The sequence below is a fragment of the Hippopotamus amphibius genome, chromosome 1 (genome assembly GCF_030028045.1).
Source record: "Hippopotamus amphibius kiboko isolate mHipAmp2 chromosome 1, mHipAmp2.hap2, whole genome shotgun sequence".
In the NCBI taxonomy this organism is placed as follows: domain Eukaryota; kingdom Metazoa; phylum Chordata; class Mammalia; order Artiodactyla; family Hippopotamidae; genus Hippopotamus; species Hippopotamus amphibius.
This window is the reverse complement of record NC_080186.1, coordinates 145,816,836-145,844,712: the sequence shown is the minus strand read 5'-3', so window position 1 is coordinate 145,844,712 and position 27,877 is coordinate 145,816,836. Positions and strand designations below refer to the sequence as shown.

The following is a 27,877-nucleotide window of genomic DNA, read 5'->3' as shown; positions in this document are numbered from 1 at the left end:
AGAAGATGACAAGAAAAAAGCAAGCAGTGGATTGAGTCCTGGAAACACTAACATTTAGGGAGATACAGAAAGAGGATCCAGCCACAGGTAACAGGTAGTAAGAACAAATGCAGAAGAGTAGGAAGAAAATCAGGACAAATGGCACCACTTCCTGAGAGCGAAAGGGAAGAGAAGGTTGTGAGAAGCATGGCTTGGTCAGTGGGGTCAAATGCTACAAAGAGGTCAAATATGATAAGGATTGAGAAATAGCCACTGCACTTACATTGAACTTTTTTTCTTTAATATGGAATGCTTCACAAATTTGCATGTCATCCTTGCTCAGGGGCCATGTTAATCTTCTCTGTATCATTCCAATTTTAGTATATGTGCTGCCAAAGCGAGCACTTGCATTAAACTTGTGCTTGATGGTTTCAGTGGACGAGTAGAGCCAGAAGCCAGTTGCATTAGTTTAAGGAGGAAATGGGAGGCAGGGAAGTGGACATTTGGAACAGAAAAGTTTGACTCAGATATGAAGGAAAGAGGAAGGGGAGTAGCTAGAGATGGTTAAAGCATCAAAGGGCCAAGGGAAAGCTGTCGGGGCCTTGTCATGCTCACAGGCTGAGGGGACGATTGCAATAGACAGCAGAAGGCTGCAGATATAGATGGGACTGGAATGTGCATACATCAAGGTATAAAGTTCTCATAGCCATGGCTTTTCTTCAAAGTCTGAACTAGGTGCTGTTCCACTAAGATCAGAAATAGGCAAGGATACCCCCTCACTTTTTCAACATCATTCTGGACATTCGAGCTAATGCAAAAACACAAGGAAATAAAAGGTATACAGATTCATGGGTGATGCCTTAGAGGGCCAGGACAGGGAGGATGAGAGGGAGTCGTGGGAGGGAGGAGATATGGAGATATATGTATAAATACAGCTGATTCACTTTGGTGTACCTCAAAAGCTGGTACAAAAGTGTAAAGCAATTATATTCCAATAAAAAGCTTAAAAAATAAATAAATAAATAAATAAATATTCCTATAAAAAAAAAGAAAAAAGGTATACAGATTCAGAAGAAAAGCAATCCTCTTTGTTCACATATGACATGAGAGTCCATGCAGGAAATTCCAAAGAAGTGACCAAAAAAATCCTGAAACTAATAAGCAATTAAATCAAGATGGCAGGATACAAGGTTACTATCCAAAGTCTATTGTGTTCCTGATAATAGCAACGAAAAATTAGAACTTGAAATTAAAAACATAATACCATTTACATTAGCACATACAAAAAAACATTGGGCATAAACCTAATAACAAAATATGTATAAGATCAATATGAGGAAGGCTACAATATTCTGATGAAAGAAATCAAAGAATTAAATAAATGGAGAGCTAGTCCATGTTCATGGATCTGGAGGCTCAATATTGTTACGATGTCAGTTCCTCCCAACCTGATCTGTAAACTCAATACAATTTCAAAAAATTCCCAGAAAGGTATTTTATGGATAATAATAGACTGATTCCAAAGCATAGATGGAAATGCTAATGATTGGGAATAGTCAACATAATACTGAGGAACAAAGTCAGAAAATTGGCACTACCCAACTTCAAGCTTTATTATACAGCTACAGCAATCAAGGCAGTATGCTACTGGCCAGAGAATAGAAAAATACATCAATGGAACAGAATAGAGACCAAGAAAGAGAACCACACAAATGAAGTCAAATTATCTTTGACAAAGGAGCAAAGGTAATTCAATGGAGAAATGATTGTTTTTTTCAATAAATGGTGCTAGAATAACTGGATATCCCCATCAAAAAACAATAAAAAAGGAATCTAGATGCAGACTTCACAGCCTTCATAAAAATTAACTCAAAACGGATCATACTTCCAAATGTAAAACACCAAACTATAAAACTCCTAAATTATAACATAGGAGAAAATCTAGATGACCTTGGATATGGCAATGACTTTTCAGGTACAACACCAAAGACAGGACCCATGAGAGAAAAAACTGAGAAGTTGCACTTCATTAACATTAAAATCCCCTACTCTGTGAAAGACACTGTCATGAGGGTGAGAAGACAAGCCACAGATTGGGAGAAAGTACTTGCAAAAGATATCTGAAAAAAGACTTATGTAAAATATACAAAGAACGCTTAAAACTCATCAGTAAGAAAATGAACAACCTGATATAAAAAATGGCCAAAAGACATAAATACACACCTCACCAAAGAAGATATACAAATGCCAATAAACATATGAAAACATGTTCAACATCATATGTTACTGGGGAATGCTAATTAAAACAACTAGACATCACTACACACCGATTAGAATGGTTATAATCCAGCACCAACTGCTGGCAAGGATGTGGAGCAACAGGAACTCGCATTCCTTGCTGATGGGAATAAAAACTGGTATAGCGATTTTGGAAGACAGTTTAGGAATTTCTTACAAAACTAAACACACTCTTCCCGTACAACCCATCCATCAGGCTCCTTCACTTGCACATGAATGTTTAGAGCAGCTTTCTTTACAGTTGCCAAAACTTGGAAGCCACCAAAATGTCCTTCAATAGATCAGTGAACAAACTGTGGCACATTTAAACTATAAAATATTATTCCACAATAAAAAGAAATGAACCGTGAAGTGGCAAAAAAGATACAGGAGAAACAAACGCATATTGGTAAGTGAAAGAAGTCAATCTGAAAAGGCTACATACTGTATAAATCCAACTACCTGAAATCTGGGAAAAGGTAAAACTGGAGACAAAAGGTGAGTAGTTGTTGCAGGTTTGGGGGGAGGGCAGAATGAACAGGTAGAGCATGGAGCAGTCAATGGGGCAGTGAAACTATCCTGCAGATACTGTAATGGTGGATGTGTGTAGTGATACATTTGTCACAACCTGTAGAATGTACCTCACAGTGTGTGATCCCCAGTATAAACTGCAGATTGCAGTTGGTGATGTGTCAATGTTGGTTCATCAATTGTACAAAATGTACCTCGCTTGGGAGAGATGTGGATGGTGCAGGAGGCTGTGCATTCTGGGGAGAGGAAGGCGGGCACATGGGAACTCTCAACTTTCCACTCAATGTTGCTGTGACCCTAAAACTGCTAAAAAATAAAGTCTATTGAGAAATACGTGAATCATTCATGATCCAAGTACTTTTTAGGCTCCAGCAGGTGCAGGAACCGCCAGACAGAGCACACCCCATCCCAGCAGTCGATAGCACAAAACAGAGAAGGTTACCTCAGAGCATTTCCTCAGAGGCCAAAGGGGACTTTCTTCTTTGCTTATTTTTACAACTCGTGGAAGAAAACATTTAGTTTTGACACAGGGACAGCAAAACAAGACAGCTGTGGGCCGGCTTCCTGAGAAGCCGGACAAAAGCATGGCAGCATCCAGACTTCTCGTTCCCAGGGCTGCCCTCAACACCATGCTGTTGCCAAGGAAGCCAGATGGAGGACAGATCTGCTGCCACCCGACAGCATGCCCTTTCCCTACCTGGTCGTTCATCTGCCCCAGCCCATTGATGTTTTCCTGTTTTAGTTTGTATCCTTTATGCTTTTCCAGAGTGCTTGTCACACACAACAAGAAGATATGCTGCCACCTTCCCTCCCCAAGTCTCTCTAGGTCAGTGGTTCTCAACCTCAGCTACACATTGAAATCATCTGGGGAGCCTGAAAAGACTAACACTACCTGGGCCCCACCTGCTGAGGTCCTCATTCGATTGGTGTGGAAATGGGCTCCCAGGTGATTCTAATGTGCAGTCATGGTTGTAAATTACCAGTCTCGAGAGTCCCTGGGCTTCACACAGACTACACTCCAGCCAATCATAGGAAGGGGGATGTTTCCAGCTTTAGAGACACTCTTCCACGCCCCACCCCATCCCCAGCACACGTGAGAAGGCTCTAGGAAGCATTCTTTCAGTGGGTGTATTCGCTAACAGTCATGGATCTGTATTGAGCACCTACTGTGTGTAAGCTAGATGCTTGGAAACTACATACGCTTCCCTCAGAGAGTTCAGGATAAAAAGCATCATCCACCCACATACTTCTCATGCAAAGGACCACGTTCTAGGGTCACTGTTTATGGTTACAGTTTTTAGAGACTGTATTTGACAAGTCTCTGTCCTGGCTCAGGGCTTGTCAGCCAGAAGGAGGAGGAGGCCTCTCTGTAATTCACCCCAAGGTGCCACACATGCTAGGTGGGGTGCTGGCCTCATGCAGAAGGACTTGAGCTAGGCACTAGCACCAAGTCTGGCACATGGGAGGTACTTCCTATTATTCGTCAAGTGACTACAACGGGCTGCACAGAAGTGCTCATAAGAGAGATTAATTCTGTCTACAGGGATGAGGTTGAGAAAGTATGAAGAGGTAACAGCTGAGCTGAACTTTCAGGAATGGGATGCCCGGTGGAGAGACAGGAGACAGGCATCCCACCCAAGATGGGAGTGGAGAATGGGTACCTGAGGCAGTTATATCTGCCCGATCACCACACAGAGGGGCTGCATGAAGCAGACAAGGGAGAACCTCTGAAGGGCTCATGATGGAGTAGGGACTTGTACCCACTGGGGAGCACTGGGAGGATTTTCAGCTCACATGTAGCACAATCAGATCGTGGTTTCTTCGATTACACTGTAGCTATGTGGAAAAGAACATAGGGGACACTGGGGCCACCAAAGTCTCCAACTCAGAGTGGCAAAGGCCCTTAGGGGCCTTGAGAATTCCCAAGGGACATTTAGAATTAGATCCCCAGGAATTCTAAGTATTAGATTCTTCCTCCCTCAGCCTCACATACACCCTGCTCACATTCTACACCAAGGCTACTAAAGGCACCATCTGAGTTTTTGCTGGCTATCGCTGCCTTTGCAGTGGGTGCGGCAATAACTTTGTTTATGCTTCAGATAATCTGATGTGATCAAGAGTCAGAGAAGAAAGTCTTGAGGTTTTTATGCTGAGACTTCCCCCATCAAAGCTGTCCATAACTAACTGACAAAAGAGCTTCATCAGAGGGAGAACGAATGATAAATTGTTATTCCATTCCTTCCAGAGAGCACTATGAACCTAGAGGAAACCTTTCTGCAAAACTAGGCTATGAACACCAGAGAGAAATATGCTTCCCCTACGTTTCCTAGAGTGTTCCTATATTTTAAGGATTCAGAGCAAGCAATATCTTTTACCCTCAAAACTCAATCACAATACCCACACAGTCTGACTATAAAGTTTTCATGTTCATTTCACAAAATGTACTTCTCAAATAAGTAGAAATGGATTATTGCATGCTCTTATTTCTACATATTCTTTCATGAAGTCTGAATGTTTCTGTTGAAATGTAAAATAATTTGTAGTAGCTTATCGTCTCTAATTTAAACAAACAAAAAAATATATTCCTAGAACCCACCTTTCGTACCAAATCAGAATCTCTAGGAGCAGAGCCCAGGAATCTGTATTTTCATGAGCTCCCGGTTGATCTAACTCATTGCCTCACCGACTTCAGGCATCTATATAACCTTTGCCATACTCACATTGTCCTTTGGCAATTGTTCACTCCAGTTGTTTCAGGTTAATTTAAAACTATAGTCATCCTAAATAACATCCACTAAATATGATTTGATGCATCTTTTTCTAAAAATGCACATTAAAACACATAACTATTTTAAAAATCCATTGTGGGCCAGCTGAAGGCAGCCCCTGCTCCACCCCACTAATTCAAAGCTGTAAGTTTAGAATTGTGGGTTCAGCTGCTTCCAGGCCCATGTGATTCAAACTTTGGAGCCAAACGTTGGCCCTGTTCTCCCAGGACCCCTCTTCCTAGGCATGGGTGCCGTTGCACAGCCCTGTGGAACACCCCTCCCTGCCAGGACACACTCCTCTCCTTCCCCCACATATCCTCTCCTGTCACCCCAGCCAAACAGGCTTTTTATATCTGAACTTAGGACAGTATCATAAAGCATGTTAATAAATGTTAAAATATAATCTGTATGTTTAACCCCTAATAGCAAAAGTGTTTTGTTTTCCAAGAATGGGATTCTTCTCACACAGATATGTTCACACAGCCCTTTGCATCAGCACCTGAAACAGCACCCGTTTCCCCAGCTTCATTTCTTTTCAGTCTTCCTCACTCACGCTGCCTTAGCCACACTGGCTTTTGTGTCCTTGGAACACACCTCTTTCTCCCTCTTAATATACACGCTTCGTCCTACCTCAGGGCCTTTGCATTCGCTGGATTCCTTCACGTGGCTGCCACCTACACATTCTTTTGGTTTCAACTCAAAGTGGCTACTTTCCCAGAGGCAGCTCCTGACCAACTCCGCAAAAGCTACACCAATTCCCCACACCCCCACATCTTCCAGGCATCCTCTCTCACAGCAGTTTCCAACCAAGGGTGACAGTGCCTCTCAGGAGACACTGGTAATGTCTGCAGGCATTTGCAGTTGTCACTCCCTGGGGCGGGGGGTGGGGCACATGTGTCCTCTCGTGGGTAGAGCCCAGGGGTGCTGATGAACAATCCTATAGTGCACAGCACAGCCTCCTACCCCAAATTCCATGCTTGAGAAGCGCGGCTCTATCAGTGCACGTTTTTCCTGATCATTGTCAGCACCAGAACCGATGGTGTGGGGCTTTCTTCCCTACTGGACTGGAGCTCCTCGGGAACTGGAGTTCAGGGTTGTTCTCTGCTCCACCCCCAGCACCTAGAGGAGTACCAGGCACACTGCCTCTCAAATCTAGAGAGCCCAGGGAAAGTTGAAGATGCCTGGCTTCGACTAAATGATGAGAATAAGAAAACAAGTCAGTTTCCAAAATGAAAACAGAAATGTGTTTTATTAATGAGTGTACATACAAATCAAACTCGTGATGAGGAGTCCTTACACTCTCATGTGCTCACAGAATTATCTTCACAGCCATCACTGAAAGATTGGTTCCTCTATTTTTAAAGATGCAAAACATTTCCGAAGTTCATATATATATATATATATATATGATTTTAATACATCAGTGTCCTAATGTTAGAAGACAGATTGTAGAAAACGGAATCTCAATGGTCTCAAAAGATCAAAAAGAAATTTCACTACATTCTATAAGATTGATACATTTACAGAAAAGAATTTAATATTAACTAAACACCTCCCCTTCTTCCCTCTAACCCATTCTCCCTCTCAGTTATTGACAAATTTTTCTACAGTATCAAATGATAGCCAAATTACACAATATCAGCTTTTCTGAAAGAGAAATGTTATGCAGAAAATAATAAAAGATACCATGTAGCAGAGACTTAGGAATGCAACACCAGTGAAATTATTTACTGAGCACTGATGCTAGATCTCCTATCACTACAACCCCCCCCACACACACACATTTTGCATTTCTATAGTGTTTTTCACTTTTCAAAGAATTCTCAGAAGTAACATGTCATTGGAATTACCACTATACACTATACACATACACGTATGTGTGAAAATAATTCTAATAAGTATAAAAAATATTAGCACAACATTGTAAATCAACTCTACTTTATTAAAAAAATATATGTTAAAAAGTTAGGCATAAAGAATTATTTACCCTAATGTCATTGGATTAGAACTCAGGTCCTACCTCTAATTCTGTGTACCACCTGCTTTCTCCCAAGCCCCACGTCCTGTTTCACAGAATGCTCCTGGGTGAGTCAATAGTCGCTATGCTCATGGGTTTCAAACAAATTTTGGACCTGCTGGATTCAACAAAGTTAACCAGATTCCCAGAACTGTAATGTGCCATCACAGAACTCCAGGAAGAATACGGAGAACAGAGCACGCATCATAAAGACAGAGCCCCACAAGCCACAAAGCAGGTAACTAGCATGAGCCTGCAGGCAAGGCAAGGGCTGGGGGTGAGGGATGTGGTGCCTCCTAGTGGGGCCCTCGCTGCCTAGGGATGCGTCCAGTGTTGTTAGGTCTTTCCTGAGAAGTTACAAATCTGGGATTTAATTTGAAATCTCTGTGGTTACGCATATTGTCTTGAAGTTAAAAAAAAACAACAACACTGTAGTTGGGACATGATTTTTTAAACCGCATCACTCTGGTCCCAGGTGTGAAAACTAGCATACAATGTTTAGCAATCTTCTTTGCTCATATACCCTTTATTCAGAGGTCTTATTAATTTCCTAGAACTCTGCACAAGTGTCAAAAACATTGCCTTCAACAACAAACATCCAGCCCTATGGACCACTTTGCTACGAGCAGTTCTAAACACCTCCCAAATAACTCAAGCATGAGTTATTTCACGGTTTACTCAAAGTGAAATTAATTTCCAGCCTTGTCAACTGTTCATGGAGAAATGCTTCTAGTGACTAAAAATATTCTTACCTTTAGCCTTTGTCTAACTCTTCTGGAAAAACCAAAATTTTAATTGAGTTGTGAAAAACATATAACACAGAAATTGAGTGAATGTGAAAAAGACCCTTTATCCTCTCAAAACAATTTTAAAAAGCAAAGTGGTTCGAGGACAATTTAGCATTTCGGTTGAAACTGGTAATGCACTCAAACACCACTATTATATTTGCAAACTAGCTTTTCTAAAGCAGAAAGCCTCTTTTGCTACTCCCTCCCTCTCTTTTTTCCTTTTATTTATTTCCGCCCTGCCTCATTCTAAAAATTACAACAGAGAGCCTGCCAGTTGTCTACATAAGTGCCTAGAACTGTGGCACCGATGTAGCAGAAACAGCATAAATCACATGGCAATTGATTTTCTCCCCCTGGTGTCTCCACGGTCCACTCACTACCCTAGCTGCTTCTCACTGCTAAAACACCCATCCTGGCCCCAGTGAAAGCACTTCTATTTCCAGAGCCCTGAGAAACCAGATCTACCTCGAAGGGCAAAATCATACTCACTTCTACTTCCCTATTGGGTAAATAAAAACCTGTACACTCCCATGATTTGAAACCCTTGGGGGCCTTAGGAATATAACATTGGGAGTCACTTGATTAAAAAAAAAAAATCATGAAACGCTTCAAATCCTTTAAGCCCCAAATTGAATTTGCTGATTTTGAGCTGTATTCAGCTCTTTTTGACAGCTTTGGTAACCCATGTTGAAGTGTTAATTCCGTCTCCCCAATGGGAATTCTTGATGGATAACAGGATTCATAGAATTTAAAGAGAATGTAAAATTCTACAGAGTACATTTCATGTTTTGGAGAAAGCTCTGCAGTGATGAAAAAGACTGAACCAGTTTTAGTATAAAAAATTAGGAATATGTTACAGAGGTTGGCTGTACACAGATGAGCTAGATTCACTCTATGCAACGTCACTGACTTGTTGGAATGCAATGGGAAACTGACTGAAAAATTGTCATGCTGCTTGAAAGGATTCTGACACAGTGATATCTGGTCACTGTCTTCCATAGTCAAGGGCATAGCACCTGAGAAGTCCAATGGATCTTAATCCAAGACTTAAAGACAGTCATCAGTAATACGGACATTGTCTTCTGCTCGGACATGTTTCACAGCTTCTTCTTTCACAGCTCCAAGGTGAGAGTCCCTCAACGGAATCACACTACAGAAAGAATAACATGAGTAAGAGAAAAGCAGTCCACTTGTCAAGAATCAGAAGCACATTTGTTATGTTCAGGCAAGACTGTGTATTTCATTTCCCAGAGTCCCATTCACACAGCCTATGAAATGAATAGAAGCTTCCAGAGTTGTGAATATGAAGTTTCAGGAAAGTCTGTTTAATAAGCAGGTAGAAAACCTCAGCAGCTTTTTCAAAAAACTCAGACTGGTCTCCTTTAAGAAGGCCATGTAACAGAATACAAAACCTGAAAATCTAAGGCAAATATTACATCAAATTGAAGTACTAAACCAGAATGCATATTCTCAAAGATGGCTAGGAAATGGTTTGGCTGGTGTCTTTCCGACTGTGGACTGTGACGCTTTCAAGAGGGTTATTAAATCTCTTTGGTCCTCTATATCTTGTATTCAACATAAATATACGTAAGTATACAAAATATCAGAGCATACTGGATATAATAAAATGATATCGCTCCAGCTAAGTGTGTACTAGATCATGGAGTCAAAAATCTTACCATTTCTTAATGGTCAAAATGAGAAAGCCATGGGTTAGATGACTTTTATAACATGTACGCACACACATCAAGTGTATGAAAAGGTCATTTGTGGAGTTTTGATATGGCTGCTTTTTTATAATGTGTATGTAGTCCCTATTTTATTACCTGAGCCTGCCCAGAAATGATTCAAAATGTACTGAATCTTCACTCAGCTCGGATCTTTAAACTGATTAGTCACACACATGTGGAAACAGTGTAGGTGTCAATAGCTCAAAATGAGTCAATGTGATGTAGCTGCAAAAAAATAACATCGTGAGGATATGCTCGTTGTTTTTGTTTTTTTTTTTCTTTTATATATGATATAATATTTTCCAAAATACATATTTTCTTCTCTAATTAGGTGATAAAAACTGAACCTTTAAAAAAAGTTAACAATGAAAGGACAAAAATGAACTAAAAGGGTGCTATCTTCCATGTTTTCTGCCTGTAGGGGGTATTTTCTTTTCTTCCATTCCTGGAAGCAGATGGTCAAAAACTTCTGTAAGTATGGTTTTTGGACTCTAAGAGACCTAAGATTGAGTCTTTTACCTGCTGTGTGATGTGACCTTGGATGCCACTTAACATCTCTAAACCTGTTTTCCAGTCTGTAAGCTGAAAATAATAATAGTACCTGTCTCATATGTTTACTGCTGTAAAGGGCATGACTGGAATAATAAAAGCCATTTATGCAACACTTGCAATATGCTGGACATTGTTCAAGGCATAGTCTGTGGACTGGCTCATGTGATTAATTCAGACATAAGAAACACTGTGTACAAACATCCAATGAAAGAGAACTAGCAATAATGGATGGAAGCTTAAGACGGATGGATTTGGAATCGAAGAAAGACCTTGCTTAAAGGCCAAGCTGGACCAAACGAAGCAGGCTATTTGAATTTGGAAGTAAGTAGTGGTTTCCTACCATTACAGGTGTTCAGGCAAATGACTTGAACAGAGCAGGCTGGCTATGGAACAACAGGGCACGATGGTGAAGAGCTGGAGGCACTTGCCTTACCCTGGGCCTTTGTCCATCTTCAGCCTGGGGTTGTCTTCCCCCACATCTTTGCAGAGCTGCCTCTGCTCTTTGGGGCTCACTCACATAGCCTATTGCCCTGCTCTACATTCCCCGTGGTATTTCTCTGGAGATTCTAAGTACCCTGCTTATTCATTTATACGTTTTCTGTCTGTTTTGTTCATCTCTTTGGAATATAGTAGGCATTCAATAAACATTCAATAAGCAAAACACTGAATGAAATCAAATAACAAACAAAACGCCCATTCAAATGTCCCACCAAACAAAGTCTGCAACTTAGTTCTCTTGCTCTAGAGGTCACGTTTGAGATGCTGTTTCTATAGCAGTTCTGGCACAATTCCACGGAAATACAGAGATGCTAAAAAATATCACTGGAAGGTTGGACAGCAATGGAGATGCTCTATATGCTAGATTTTTCAGGATCCAAAGTATCAAATGGAGAGTTCAGAAGGAAAAGAGGAGAGGGACAGAGAAATTTTCCTTATTTTTACTAGTGTAAGAACATCAAAAGGCATTGACACAAACACTTTCAAACTTACCGTAATAGTTCCAACTTGCTACCCAGGCAAAAATATTCTAAATTGGGGAAGAAATGAAGGGAAAATTAAACATGTAAAACAAAAAGGTGAAGAGATTTTTTTTCCAAACAAGTATATTACTACTGTTTTTTTATATGAACATAATCTGTACAGATCTCAGAGCCTGAAAAAATTAAGAAGAATGTTTTTAAAAAGGGGAAAAAAATCAATCTGGACCCTTCCCTGATAACTCCAGGTAACTTTTTTTGAACATGTAGGAGCCAAATAATCCCCTTAAAGTATCTCATGTTTGATAATACTTTAGTGTTTTCATCCACATGTCCTAGCTTACTTTAATGCAATTCTATTTCACTGTAAAAAGAAAAACAAAGCAAAACAAAATTCTTCCATTGTTGACAGGCTTTATACACACACACACAACTAGTGGAAGGAGCCCAGGAGGCCCTGGACAGCTGCCTTGTGAAATCCTTTGTTCTACTCCTAGCCCTGAAACCATGTATCCCTGCCAATGTCTCATTTGCTTCTTCTGTTAAGTGGGTGTTGTAAAATCCTCAAAAATTTCACCCCCTATAGGGACAAAAATTGGTCCTTCAGGGAAGGGGAAAAGGAGGAGTGAACAAATCTTGTGTATTACAATGGTTTGTTGCCTCCCAAATCCCAGCTCTACCCAACCAACGCTTATTTCTCCTATGGAGAATTTAAATATCAAGTTTTCTTTAATGGGACAATAATTTTAAGATAAATAAAAAATAAAAAAATAATAAGGTAAGAACCAAGGAAGCTATGTGAAATTAAAATCATGTGGTGTGTGGGGCTACAGGCAGTCTGGGCTCAAGAAAACTCCCGCAGGCACAATCCTGAGGTGACTTACTTCTGCTAATCATAACCAAAAACGTGATCAATACCAGGGCAGTAACACCAATTCCAATGTAGACTCCCTTACTGGTGCTCTTCCATGGGTCTTGTGCCAGCACAGCAGGCTAAAGAAACAGCAGCAGATCGAAAACAAACAAACAAACAAACAAACAAACCATAATCATCTTGTTAGAATTACGGGTAGAAAACATTTTAAAAAATAATATACCCAGACACATTTATCTTTATTGGCTCTTGGCTAGTGCTGGACCATGAGAGGTAAGACCAAATGATCTAAAGTTATAACCATATGGTGAAATTTTAAGACAATTTAGACAATTCAAAAGGTATTTGGGGATGGTGAAGTGTTTTATATCTGGCTTGTGATGGTATTTACACAGGTGCACACATTTGTCAAAACTAGAACTGTATGCTTCAAATAAGGTTGCTTATTATATGAAAATTACACATATTTTTAAAAATTAATAATGTATTTCCATAAGTAATCCTCTTATGGTATTAAAAAAGAAAACAACAATTTTTTTCCTGTATAAATTGACATGGTGATGTTATCTAATGCTACCTGAATGTGCTCAATTATTAAATTTGGCCCTCAATTACAAAACTTTTTTTTAACTAGAATCAAGAGTCTATCCATGTCTCTATAAATGGATTTGAAAGTGGCTGCTCATATACATGGCTCTGCTTAACAATTAAAATGCTGCACAATTGGAAATATATACAGTTTTATTTAAGTCTCCTAGTGCAGTTCATAAGGGATCCTCACCGCCTGGAATAAACCCAAAATACGCCAGGCATCATGCTCGGCCCCTTTACATAGCTTAACTCTAACCCTAAAGAGGTCCCACCAGATAGGTATTTTAACAGAAAGGAAGTGGAAGATCAGAGAAAAAGATTGTCTCAAGTCTCTTCCTGCATAAGAGTTTAATCTCTGGAGTCAGAATCCCAGCTCTTTTACTTAGTTGCTGTGTGACCCTACACAAGTTATTTATCTTCTCTAAACTTCTGTTTCTCTGTCTGTCAAATGCAGATTAAATAGGGTTCTTAGGAAAGGTACTTTAGGTACTTCCTGAAAAACACTGAGAAATACAAAGGAGGGTGACTTAGTCTCTGAGCTGTCCTTGCTTAAAGGAGGAAAGACCAATGTCTTGGGAGGGAAAAGCTGTGTTATAACCTTACTTGTGGCGGGTAAGTGGTTAGATGGAGCATGGGGTTACAGGAAGCAGGCTTTGCTTGCTTTCTAAAAATATTATGTTACCTAAAAACTGCAGGTTCATTTTAGAATGTGCAGCTAAGCATAAAGAAAGGAAAACAAAAATAAAACATAATCCCAACATCCAGAAGCAGCCACTATCACCATTTTTCATTACATACTCTTCAGGAATTTTATCCTTCTAGTGTTTTTCTTAAGAGAAACAGTGACTATAGTCACTATAGACTATAGTATATACACTATTTTTAATAGTTAAGTTTCTCACTTAATAATCGACACTGTCTACTCATGTCAGTTAATACACTATGGAGACAACATTCTTTTTTTTTTTTTTTTTTCCCTTGGCACACGGGCTTAGTTGCTCCGCGGCATGTGGGTGGGATCTTCCTGGAGCTGGGATCGAACCCATGACCTCTGCATTGGCAGGCAGATTCTTTACCACTGCGCCACCTAGGAAGCCCCATGGAGACAACATTCTTAATGGCAATAAGCGGGCATGCTTAATTGACTAATCCCTTATTATTGAACATTTAGGTTGCTTATAACATTTTCATGATTATAAATATTAATAGCAGTAACAAACATCTTTTCTTATACATCTTCACATATGTGTTCACTTTCTCCTTAAGATGGAGTTCAGGAAGTAGATTTACTGGGTCGAAACATATGCTGCTTGGTTTCAGGATACCTGCGAGACACCTTGACATCTTCAGAGTCAAGACACAAAAAGCCCACGATTCTCCTACTGCCTATTGTGAACTTGCTTCTGTTGCTTCTACCTGCTGGTAAACACACCTGTCCTGAAGGTGACTAAAGTCAAGAACAATCTCAGCATTCAGAATGGTTTTTTTTTTTCAATCCAGCCTAAGTCTGACTGCACAGCAACATAATAGTCATTCACATAGTGGCAGTTCTGCTGTTTAACAGGCATATGCAAATTCAGCCCATACCCATCAGATCAATCCGTGCCCTTACCATGAGAGCTGATAAATCTTCAATATCGTCCCTGTGTAGTGGTGTTCTCATGGTCACTAAGGTGTGCAACACAGGCCCCCTGACCTCACACTAAATAACCTCACTTTGCCTGCGTTTGAATTTCTATTACCGTGGCCATGCTGCAATTTCTCACCACTTGCCATCAGCACTGCTCTCATACCTGAATCTCCTTATGTTTGTTGCTTCTAAGGATTATTTGCACATGGTAAAAGGAAAGTTGTTTCACCCGAGGGAGCTGAAAGAAAAGGTCCTATTGATACACTCTTCTAACTTCCTCACGAGGATGAGGCTCTGATGCACATCATGAGACCAGAGCCCCTGAGGTTTTTCTCAAGCTAACTGTGGAGGAAGTGTGAGCACATCCTGCAGAATCACAGCGTGTTCAAGACTCTGGGACCTTCATAAGTCATCATACGGGGAGGTTTATGTATAGAAAGACTCAGCAGCCACCTCAAAAATTCTATATAGGAGGACAATTGGGTAGGAAAAGGATATTGGGGGCTGTGTTTAAGCAAGCACACTTTCATTTAGGTAATATTTTTGGTTGGGACAACCCCTATTGCACCACATCAATTCCAAGCATGTTATTTCCCTACTGATGACTGAAGTCTTCCTTGGTGTGTAATGTTAACTCGCTATCCTTGAATTAATTCACTCTTTTTTCTAATTTTCTGGCCAGGAGAAAGTCTATAGTGTGTGTGTGTGAGTGTGTGAGTGTATGTGTGTGTGTGTAGAGTAAAATATCACTTTTCAGGTATTTCTAACCAACTAGTGTATCTATATAAACTTTTTGAATTAATTAAAGCATCCCTAGTTAAGAGTCAAATTCTTTTCTTCCTTTATTTTTTAAATAGAAAGAATCAATCTGTGGATTAGACTTACAATAATAATCTCTAAATGTAACTTGCTTCCAGGGAAACATACAAGTGAATTTAGGTAAGAAAGTAGGAAGGAATATGCTTACGGTTTGATTGTTACGCCAAAGGGTATCTGGAGACTGTGTCACAGTGCCATTCCCATCTGCTCAACAAGCAGGAAAATTAATTAGAATCACTAAAAATATTGAATTTTCACTGGAAATACCAAATATATTCACATTGCCTTCTGGTAATGAATGAAAAGTTGAATAATCATATGGCCAAATGCTGTAGGCATGCAAGGCATCCAAGTTACTAACATTTATTAATTTCATCTGTAAGATTGGGCCTCTTAGACCATTTTGTCATGGACCCTTCGAGAATGAACCCCTTTTTCCTTCTCTATGGAAAAAAAATATATGTTCACAGAAAGAATACGTATAATTTTAGAAGAGTTACAGTGGCCCATTCTTAGAACTAGCTTAAAAATTACCACTTAAAGGTGGGTAATCAATATTTTCATGACAGCTAAGAAACTGCCAATGAGTGTTCAGAGGCCATTGCACATCCAAAGAGCAGAACCACCCTGTTCAAAATGGACATTACATTGCTTTTACACTCAAAATGTGAATGAAATGTACTAAGACACCTCAAACAGCGGCATCTAACTCCTACATTATATGCCAGTGTGCCTAGACATTGATCTGAAAGTGCTTTAGAAAATATGCTACGTCAGCCCCAAGGCCAATGTATCTTACACTACCTAAAACCCCAATATAAAAGGATATTATGCCTTAAAGTTTTGAATGTCCAAATTTTAATAGTGTTTTGAAATACCTCTTTTGTCATACAGAACATACACTGTTGGCCCTCCTAAGCAACTATAGGTCAAATACAGGATCTCTCTTTACTGAGTATCTGTCATATTCTAAGCACTTTACATCCTTATACCAATTTCCTTATTCCCATTTTTTAAGTGAGGAAAAAGATCTGAAATGGTTAATAAGTTTCCAACTCTAGTAAAGGACAAGAGCCGCAGCTCATAACCATCAAACACATTACATTCCAATCCAATGAAAATACTACAGGTCTTGGAAATTCCCCAACTGCTGACAAAGCTATAGAATCTCAGAGGCAATGAAACTGGACTAACAATATCTAACCACCCCCCCCAAGTTTTTACACTTTACATTACTGTGTTGACATTTTATTCATTCTGACAGTACTTCTTAGACAGCCAAAGACAACATCTACAATCTAGGCTCTGTTTATGGCTTGTGCTATAACCTTAAATAAGTCCTTCAGGTATAGAATGGGTGATATTGTAAAGACAGCACCGATTTGAGTCAGATAAAACTTAACTTCAAGGCTGACAAGGTCCCTTAACAATGTGACCTTGATCAAGGTCCTCTGCACAGACATTTATGTACGTATGTATGCATATGTATGTATTTATATTTTGAGCTGGGGTAACCTTGAACTGCAAGCTGTTGATAGCACCCATCTGTCTTATAAATTTGTCACATTAGATGATGCATGTAAGCACTTAACACCATATTAGACAAATATCAGCTATTACTATTATGGTATAATATAATGAAAGGAGCAATGGGGGAAGGGACACGGTACAATGGATGTACCAAATAGCACTTCCTTCATTCCTCACAGACATGCAGTGAGGAATGCAACACCTTGCCCATGGGCACGCAGCTAGTAACTGGCAGTTGAGTTGGAAGCTGTCTGTCTCCAAAGCAGAACTAAAGGGTATCCCCAGTCTGGCAATGGCAATAAATAACGTCTGCCCTCAAAGATTTAAATGAGATAATGTGAGACCGTTTGCTGGCACATCCCTCTGTGAAAAGGTGGGTGGTGGGCCATATGCTGACCGAACTTCCTCCAGGCAAACCTTCATTGCTTTGTGAGGCTTTAGCCCACTGAAGTCTGACTCAGGCACAGTAAGGATGAGCCTCAGAGACACTGCCAAGACGGCAGCAGGCAGGGAAGTCCTGGGGACACAGCTGCTCCAATGTCTGTTCCACTCTGGAAAGCTCTACCTGGACCAGGTTTTAGGGACATATCTTTGAGAACGATTCCACGCTCATACTTTCTACTCCTCACAGCCTAAAAGTGTGGGGCGCGGCTGCTCCTACTGCTGTTACCTTGTATTTTTATCTACTTTCACTTTGTTTTTGTGCCCAGAAACAGTTCACACTAAATATTCCATTTTCAAAACCAAATGTCACCATCAGCTAATCCCAATGGAACTGGTCCCTCTCTGAGTCTCACTGCAGGTCCATTGTAAATTAACCAGCTTCCAGGAATGACTGGCAAAACGTAGGCCTTACTGGGGGTTCGCTACAGATTGGCAGCTCCTGAGCACGATGAGTCATACACTCAAGGAGTCTTGCAAAGCTCGACCTTGCTTGGCTGCATCACAGGCACAAGGACACACAAGCCAGCCCTGCATTACACAGGGGTTCCGCGTGTGGCACTCCCCAGATTTACCACCCTGGGGAACAGAGTTAGCTGGGAAAGGTGACAGGATGCAGCAGCACCTTTCCCCATTACAGGAAAGACAGGTCAGTCTGACATCTCAAAAGAATATGGACCTGCCCAAATTGGGGAGAATGGGGAAGACTTTGGTGGGGAGGGGGTGAGGACAATAGCAGAATCTCAGTGGGGCACGCCTCTTTGGTGCTGGTGTCGGTGCCCTCAACCCATCTCAATGTGTCCGTGTGACAGAAAGCTTGACAGGGCAGCAGGGGATCCTCCTGGCTCTGTGTAGGCTCTGGGGCTTAGAGGAAGCATAAACACAGGTGACCAGTTTGGTCTGGACCAGCTTAGTTTGGATTTCATTGTTTTAAGGCTCTGACCCAAGGGAGTAAGCCTGGTAATAAGTTTAAAGTCAAGGCTGCTTCCTTTCATTTAGAAAAATACTGATATGCATGTGGATGTTCCCAAATCACACAAGCTACCTATGCCACTCAGGTGTACGTATTGTATTTTGGACCTTCTAAGTAATAGTCAGAGTTGCCCCTCTATCAATCACTTAATGTTTACCTGTGTCCCAAGATCTTTATCTCATGTGATCCTTGCAGGAATTCTACAAGATCAGTAACTTTCCACCCATTTTACAAAAGATAAAAACAGATTCAGAGGGGGTAAGGCATTTGTTCAAGTCACATAGCCTATTGGAGTAGCCCTTGTTGGCACTCAAATCAGATCTGTCTTATTCCAGAATGTGTGCTCTTAACAATGTGCCCACGTTAATCAAAATTGGAAAGCTCCCAGGTGTTCAGGAAAGAAACTGAAGTTACCTGTTGAGCAAGAGTGCGTTGGTGAGCCCGTCATATTTCTTTCACGTGGGGTGGTAGGCTGGGTTTCTGTTGTCTGGGTTGGAGAAGATAAAGAAGCTACTGGAATGACAAGAATGGAAGAATGGTGTTCAATTTCTGGAGGAAAATTTCTATCCCAAGAAAAATAAAAAACAACACTAAAATCAGGAATTACCCTTCAACTCTTTCTTAGAGAAATATTCAAGGATGGCCTTGAGGCATCACACTGCCATATAGGTATTTCATTGTCATGAATAAATCTGATCTAGATAATGACCTGGAGAGCTTATCAATAGACAAAATTATTTCACTTTTTATACTCCTAGGATCCCCCTAAAGCCTACAACAGTGCATCTTATGTAGGACGCCCAATGAAACTTTCATTCATACCAATGACATTTCACTTTTGTGGAGCACAACCATGGAGCTGGCACTAATCTACCCTCCCCACTTCACAAAAACCCCAACCTGGATTTCCTGACCTTATTCAAGTTCCTAATGATCCATCCACACAGCTTTCCAGGGAGACGCACACATTGACCAGCATAGAAAACACATTGAGGATACTTAGTTCCTTGAGGTCCCTTCAAGGTGACAGTACTGTCCAATGTCTGAGTCTTGGTAATGAGCCTCAAAGCAATGTTCCTGGTACCCTGGTTCTTTCTGCAGTTGTGTTCTGGTCACTCCTTTTGTAAGACTGCTTTCCTGTGTTATCTGACTCACCTTCCATTTCTCACCAAAAAGCTTCACTAAGAATTCTCAGAGTTATGTTTCCTTTTCCTTTCTTGAAACCTCGCCTTTATTTTCTATCAGGCATCTTACTTTACCTGCAGAGCTGACCACTTACCTCTTAATAAAATCCTCATAATCCCTTCCTCTTAGGGCACCACAGAATTTTAGAGTAAGTTTTGGTGCTGGCTGGACAAGTTTCCAAACCTGGCTTTCTTTATTGCCTTTCATTGGTCTCTCTCTTTCCACTCCCCCACCATGGTCTTCTTTTCTCTTGTTTTGAGCTATCTTTTGTTTTTTGTGGTTTTTTGTTTTGTTGGTTGGTTTTCTTGTTTCTTGGTTTTTGGGGGGTTTTTTTTGACATTGGTGGTGGTCGGTTTGTTTTTGTTGTTGTTGTTGTTTTTGCTTTCCTCTAATGCTCAAATTTGTTACAAGATATGGCTCTCTTTAGAAACTAAGAACAAGTCAGATGATCAGAGTCTTCATTCAACTTAAATCTCTGCAAAAGACCTCTTGTGCTTAAGTTCTTTCCCTACTTTGGTTTTTGTGGGCATCTTTCTTTTCTCCCTTGCTCCTACAAATTTACATCCAACTAGTACACAAATATTTTAGGAAACTAGCATGGACAGGGGCACAGAGAACAGAATGGAAATGAAAGTAAAGATAAATATCACTGCAATGGATCTGCTCAAATGTTAACTTCCTTTCTATACTGCAAAGTTCAACTGTAAACTCAAACTTCTTTGGAAACTATCAGGATACGTATGAGACTCAACTAATACTATACCCCAGGAGGATATATGGACACAGAAACCAACACATTCCTTCTGACCCTTTGCTTTAAACAAAGGCCATAACTTACACATGTTCACCAAACCAGGAGCACTAAGCCATCTACCTCTGCAGGCACAAAATATGAAGAAGCTAAATCAATATTGAGAAAGTCAACAGATGCTCTAATGTGTTCACTGCCTGGAACAAAATTATTTTTCTTACAACCTTTTATGGCCCTAAAATCCTAGTTTTAACCTAAAGACCTCTCTTCCAATCTCAATTCAAAGTCCAATCTTTCAGATCCCTCCTACTTGAATATATACTCATATATGGTTCAGCAGGAGTGAAGGGAAACCACTATGTTCCATCAGACTTTTTGGCTAAGAGGTTGTGACATTTCTGTTAGTCCTCAGGACCCAGAGCCACTTCAAGGTGCCAAAGGGTTGTGGAGGCTTTGAGAATCTCCACTAAAAACTTATCTTTTTAGGCCTAAAAATAGAAGGTTTGAACCTAAACGTGTCCTCAGAATGGCAGGCTATTTCCCCACCTATAAGTCAAATTATTCTCCATTTGTATTGACCTAAATTTTTATCTAATAGAAACTTGAAGTATGAACTATGTACCCTGAATTGAAAAAACAAATGAGTGTATTCTAAATCCCATAAGCCCTTAAATCTAATGTTTACTTTGTCATCTGTATAAATAGTATTTCTCTGCTACATAAATAAATTAAAGGATGCTAGAAGCAAAACTGTGTAAGTCATTGACAGCTTGAAAAGACAGGGTAATTATATGAAGCCTTTTCCAGTGAGGATGTCAGATCTGGACAAATTCATCTGAACATAGGCTCAATGTTCATAACAGAAGGCAGCAAAGACCCAAGATTCAAATTAATGGGGACAATCTAGACCCAACCATTTTCTAATTGTATGACTGTCAACATTGAACTTCCACTCTGTGCCTCAGTCCTCATGAATACAAAATAGGACTGAATCACACCTACAATGTGTAGAGTTGTCATAAGAATTAAGTGACTTACTAATTGTAAAGCAGTTAGCATGGTTCCTGACACAGGAAACAAAGTAAACATTAACTTCACTGAAATCTTATCCTAAAGTGTTGGGTTAGGTTTCAGAATGGATTAAATGATCTCTACTCAGAGTTCCTTGTAAGGACAGAATATCATTTACCTGACTCTATTCTGGCATTCCCTAATTTTAACTCATAAATCTGTGTTCAACTGGGCCAAATCCACACCATCCTCCTTAGATGTCCAAGATCAGTGGTCTGGCTTTTTTTTGCTATTAATGAATTCCTTTGAGAATCTGATAAAAAGCACATTTGTTTACCTGGCTGGAGGTTCTTTTTGGGTGATGGCATTGGAAGAACAGAGGTAGAGGCCCTAGTTGTCATTGGAGCAGTGGTAACCATTGTTGTTGTTGGAGTGGTGGTCATTGTTCCTGGAATAGTGGTGGTGGTTGTTGCTGGGCTAGTGTTCGTTGTTGCTGGAGTAGAAATGGTTGTTGGAGTAGTGGTGGTCATTGTTCTTGGAGCAGTGGTTGTTGCTGGAGTAGTGGTGGTCATCCTTGCTGGAGTATTGGTAGTGGTGGTCGTTGCTGGAGTAGTGGTGGTTGTTGTTGGAGTAACGGTGGTGTTCGTTGCTGGAGTAGCAGTGGTGGCTGTTGTTGGAGTAGTGGTGGTCGTCCTTGCTGGAGTATTGGTAGTGGTGGTCGTTGCTGGAGTAGTGGTGGTCGTTGTTGGAGTAGTGGTGGTGGTCGTTGTTGGAGTAGTGGTGGTGGTTGTTGAAGTAGTGGTGGTGGTCGTTGTTGGAGTAGTGGTGGTGGTCGTTGTTGGAGTAGTGGTGGTCGTTGTTGGAGTAGTGGTGGTCGTTGTTGGAGTAGTGGTCGTCGTTGTTGGAGTAGTGGTGGTGGTCATTGTTGGAGTAGTGGTCGTCGTTTTTGTTGGAGTAGTGGTGGTGGTTGTTGAAGTAGTGGTGGTGGTCATTGTTGGAGTAGTGGTGGTGGTTGTTGTTGGAGTAGTGGTGGTCCTTGTTGGAGTAGTGGTGGTCGTTGTTGGAGTAGCGGTGGTGGTTGTTGTTGGAGTAGTGGTGGTCGTCCTTGCTGGAGTATTGGTAGTGGTGGTCGTTGCTGGAGTAGTGGTGGTCATTGTTGGAGTAGTGGTGGTAGTTGTTGAAGTAGTGGTGGTGGTTGTTGTTGGAGTAGTGGTGGTGGTTGTTGTTGGAGTAGTGGTGGTGGTTGTTGAAGTAGTGGTGGTGGTCGTTGTTGGAGTAGTGGTGGTGGTCGTTGTTGGAGTAGTGGTGGTCTTTGTTGGAGTAGTGGTGGTGGCCGTTGTTGGAGTAGCGGTGGTGGTCGTTGTTGGAGTAGTGGTGGTGGTTGTTGAAGTAGTGGTGGTGGTCGTTGTTGGAGTAGTGGTGGTGGTCGTTGTTGGAGTAGTGGTGGTCGTTGTTGGAGTAGTGGTGGTGGTCGTTGTTGGAGTAGTGGTGGTCGTTGTTGGAGTAGTGGTGGTGGTTGTTGGAGTAGTGGTCGTCGTTGTTGTTGTAGTAGTGGTGGTGGTGGTGGTTGTTGTAGGTGGAGCTAGAAATCAACAGGAAAGCAGGGATTCATCAAGCAGAAGGAAACCAGAGTCATGTGCTGGGCCTGTGCACCAACACAAGCAATGAGCCTGTCCCCAGGCAGAACTGAGCGTTTATCTCCCATGAACTCAGAGTTCTCATCATTGGTCACCTAAAATCTGGGCCTGAGGAGGGAGTGGAGACATGTTCACAACAACAAAACAGCTGCACTGAAAGGACTGTATTTGGGGAGGTTTGCAGATAACAAAATGACACCTGGGATTTGTATTAAAGTACTTGTCCTAGGGGTACCCTCCCAACAGACCTGCATCCTAAATGCATATTAATTCACACCATTAACATACGCTGAATAACACAGATGCCTTATGCATTTGGTTAGAACATAGACTAGACCTTTTAAGCTTCCTTTCCACCTAAACAACAACAACAACAGGTACTAACTTTGAATCTTGCCAGAGTCAGAAGTGGAATAGGACTCCAAACCACTTACTGAAGTCCTCAGAGCTACCCAGAGAAAGAATTGAAACTACGATGAACCCAAAACACAGTGCCTGGCACAAAAATAGAAATTGTAGAATTGAATCAAGAATGTGTACTTTTTTCTCACCAGGCATCTTCTTTGCCCACAAGAAGTATTCTTAAATTTCAGCTCTACTAACTACACATTAGAACCTCAAATCTACTGAATAGGGGACAAATGGTGTAAAAATGCTTTTGAGGGATTCAAGTCAATATAATTTAAAAACCAGCTAATTTTTTCCTTAAAGAAGAAAAACTTTTTCTCAACAAATATTTGTGAGTGCCTGTTATGTACAAGGCATTAGTAAATATTTTAGGCTTTGGAGATCCTGTGATCCACTGGCAATTGCTCAACTCTGTCAGTGTGAAAACAGCCATAGACAGTATACAAATGAATCGCTGTGACTGTGTTCCAATAAAACTTTATTCATAAACATGTTGGTGAGCCTGTTTTATAATCTGGTCTGGTCCTGGGGCTACAGTTTGCTGACCCTGGTCTAACAGTGTCCTCTGAGGTTTCTAAGGAGTGCTATTCAATCCCCTCCCTTCAGTTTGAAATCAAATCTAGAGGAAAAAGGAAGCAAGCAAAAAGTCTGACCAAAGGACTATGACAAGGAGGAAACCTAATCGTCTTATTTAAGGAGTCTTCCTCAGTGGTAAATATTTCGTGAGGAAGAAGCTAGGAAACTAAGGGTAGAAGGAGCTGCTGAGGAAGAGCCCTAACAGAAGGTTGAAAAGTAAGCTCATTCTTTGAAAAGTGCAAGAAAACTTAAGCAAAGAATTGGATTGGGGGCAGAGAGTCACTTTGGCTCGGTTATGGACCCATTTCCCATTGGGTAGAGCAGTGGCTTTGTAAATATTCACCTGTTAAAGAATTTCTGAGCACTATAAAAGTCCCCTACTAATTCTTTCTATATCATTTTTTAAAAAATATTCAGCCAGACCAATCATATAATTTCACAACTGCAAAAACAGTCTCCTCTCCACACGCTGCCTCCTCACATGTGTCTATAGTGTCAGCCTCTTTTGGCTTCCGTAAACTTCCTCCTTGATATAGCTTCCCCAGAGTCAGCTATTTTCAGCAAGTAGGAATTGACCTTATTTTACTTGCCTTCATAAAGGACACAAGCCAAGTACAAAAGTTGAGAGATTGCAATATCAAGTTCATTTAAATTAAAAAAGAGACATAGCTCATGAAGGACATAGGTATTGGATTCTGTGGTCAATAGAAGACTATAGAGAGAAGATCCATTAGGAAAGAGCACCAGAAACCAGGAAATCCTTAAGAACCTACTTTTATCAAATAGTAAGAAAAATGAGGATGTCTACAGCAAGATGGAAAAATGTAAACGTCCCAGATTTTTGGATTTCATGAAATTCTGAAAAGTCACAAGTGAACAATTATTGAGATGCAAATGTTTTCATACTGTAATAAGGACATTTAATTTTTCAGCAGGCAATTTAGTGATATGGTATGAAATGTGCTTGAAAAAGTCCAAAACAAGGCACAGGGAGGGAATGAAACCATATAGGCTTATACAATGCATATGCAATAAGACTGAGTTGACAATTGTTAAAGCCAAATGATACATCTACTCGACAGTACCTTATATTACCTATTTTACATGTATGAAATTCTCTGTAAGTCTTCATTTTAAAACCTTCCTAAGACACAATCTCAGAGAAGAGGGCAGTTCTTCAAGTGGAATAAATTCAGCTCCATAAAAATGTTCACTATATTTCACTGTGGAAGAGTGAAAGCCTTTTCATGAACCAACTAGCTTTTGAAGCACTGCTTTAGGAGATAGTTTGCTGACTTGGAAGATCCTCTAGCCTATGGCCTTGAATCAAGGTTTGTCTTAACACTTTATTCTACACAAATAGAAGTTATTCTATCCCAAGAATTATTAGAAAACAAGATTACAGGAACCTCCTCTTTCCCTATTAAAGGAAAAGAATGTTAATATCAAACAGAAAATTCTTATCTCTGGGAACTCACAGGAAGTGATCAAAGGAAGTAAGAAGACAAGCTCACCTGGTATTATTTTTAAGTCTAGGGTGATTTTTACATCATTAAACCACCCTCGCTTCTCAATACGGCAACAATACAAGCCACTGTCAGAGAGGGCTGCATTCTCTATGGTCAAAGACACATCCCTTCCACCAATATTTCCATTTAGCTTATAACGTTTGTCCTTCCGAGTGGTGACCCTGTATCCATCAGTCCAGATAATGTCACTTCCGCAGCGAAGCCAAGGACATGCCCCTCGGCCCCAGCATGTGCTCGCGACTTCTCCACCATAGGTGCAGGGTAGCCTGACAGACTGACCCACCACTCCAGTCACTTGTGGGTAAGACGTTGCACCCTCTGTAAATAAAAACAAACAAAAGCATGAGGTCTCAATATTTTAACTTCATTTTCATTTTTTTCTTTATACTGTTTATTTGGTTTGTAGTCATCTGACTATATTTTGAGTTTTTTTTAATTCACTATAAGCATTTTCCTATGATATCAAATTTTTTAGCAGCATTACTGTTTACAAGATATATTTATAGATAAAAAATCATATAAACGTTTTTCTGTATTCACGGTTACCTCCTAATAAGATAAATATCGAAGAGAGAAAGCATCAGGCTAAAGGGCAGAAATATGTTCAGTCTCTTGGTGAATGTGACAAAATTTCTTTCCAAAAGGTTTGAAACAATTGACACTCCAGTAATGCATGAGTATGTGTGTATTTCATCCTGTGTTTCACAGGTATCTCCTTATTAAATAGGTAATGCATACATGTGGCTTTTCCTCTCCCCTAGATTCAATCACTCTCAGTTGAAATCTGTTTAAAAAACTCTACTGCATTTAAAGTTGTGATTTTCAATTCTTATTGCATTTTTTTAAACAGCTATTGCAAATAGTCACCTCACAACCCCTCTCTTATTTAAAAAAAAAAGCAGAGATAATGTTTTACTTAAAGCATCATTGGCTAGAAGGCAGAGAAGCCTAGTAAACCCTTTAGTAATCAGTTCTTAGAAAAATGGGTTTATAATACTTTCAGGAGGAACTAAGGCTTATCATGGGCTTTAGGATCAATCCAGAAAATTCAAGCAGGGATCCCTTCTCATGAGTTGATGACAGCCTTGCGATGGAGCAAGGTCCACTTACCCAGGTGAAACCAAAACATTGGAGAGTATTCAATCAAACACTAAATTTTGCCTCATAAAAACAAAAAGGTAGGAAAACTCTCTCTTGTTCCCGTAACTTAAAATACCCTGCATTGCCAAATGCAGTCTGGGTGGTCCTTAAAAGAAATCTGAGATTCAACAAATAATCATAGTTAGGACTGGGCTGTGAGTTTGGGAAATGCTCTGGGAATAAGACACTCATTGTTACATAAAATGAGTCTATTTTTTCACTGGAATTCTGATAATATTTGTTTGTTTAACATCATTTTTAGATTACAAAGGCAATACATGCTAATTATAAAAATTTAAGTTATAGAAGTATAATTTTAAAATGTACATTTCCTCATATTCCCAATTCTAGAGATTGTTTTTAAAATTTAGGATATGTCTATTCCTAAAACTTTCCCCTATCTCACAGAATGTTTTGAATTAAGATATTTTGTTTATTTTTTTTTAAACATTTTTGGCCACGCTGCTCAGCAGGTTGGGGGCAGTCTTAGTTCCCTGACCAGGAAGTGAACCCACATCCCCTATGGAAGGGTGGAGTCTTAACCACTGGACTGTCAGAGAAGTTAAAATATTTTATTTTTAAAAGAAATAGCTGCACATGGTTAAAAAAATCAAAAGGCACAAAATGGTGCAATAAAGGGCTTGTCTCCTCCCCACCCTATCCCCACTTCCTCCCTGCCCATCCAGGCCATGATAACACTGCTACTGCTTCCCACATACACTTGACTGCTTCATGCAGACACGACCGCCCACCCACCCCTACTCCTGGTTTCAACACAAATGGCAGCATGCGCCACACTGCACAGCATCGGGCCTTGTTCACCTGCCCACAGAGTTTCTAATTCTTAGCAGTTACACGATTTCTCTGGCTTAAGGTTTCAGCCTGGTTCTTTGCTCACTACTTGACCCCATTACCTTCCAGCAAAGCCCAAGCACATTTCCCCTCCCCCACCACATCTGCACATCCCTACACTCTCCATCCTCAAGACTTCCAGGCACAGCCCGCCTATTCACTTACCTGTCAGAAGGAGTATGAGGCCCAGGATGGCGACCCAAGGATGCATGACGGTATCTGCCTGAAGGAAAGACAAAGCACACTGGTTGGTGTTGCCCCAACAAGATGGTATCAGAACCAATACCGATAGGTGGGATAGGTGGCGTTTC

At 40.5% G+C, this 27,877-nt stretch overlaps 1 protein-coding gene and 1 non-coding gene across 2 annotated transcripts; both read right to left on the bottom strand.

Annotated features, from left to right (window-relative positions):
- Positions 1-277: 277 nt before the first annotated feature.
- On the bottom strand, positions 278-384 carry LOC130842504 (U6 spliceosomal RNA). Its single transcript, XR_009050456.1, has one exon. It is a non-coding gene; the product is annotated as a U6 spliceosomal RNA (small nuclear RNA).
- An 8,927-nt stretch (positions 385-9,311) lies between these two features.
- Positions 9,312-27,777, bottom strand: LOC130829861 (hepatitis A virus cellular receptor 1-like). Its single transcript, XM_057696424.1, has 9 exons — positions 27,732-27,777; positions 25,560-25,892; positions 22,743-23,006; positions 21,762-21,905; positions 18,892-18,990; positions 15,682-15,737; positions 12,504-12,612; positions 11,633-11,669; positions 9,312-9,510 (listed from the first exon to the last, which is right to left on the bottom strand). The coding sequence occupies exons 1-9, from the start codon at positions 27,775-27,777 to the stop codon at positions 9,408-9,410; spliced, it is 1,191 nt and encodes a 396-aa protein (XP_057552407.1). The 3' UTR covers positions 9,312-9,407.
- Between the last annotated feature and the right edge of the window lie 100 nt (positions 27,778-27,877).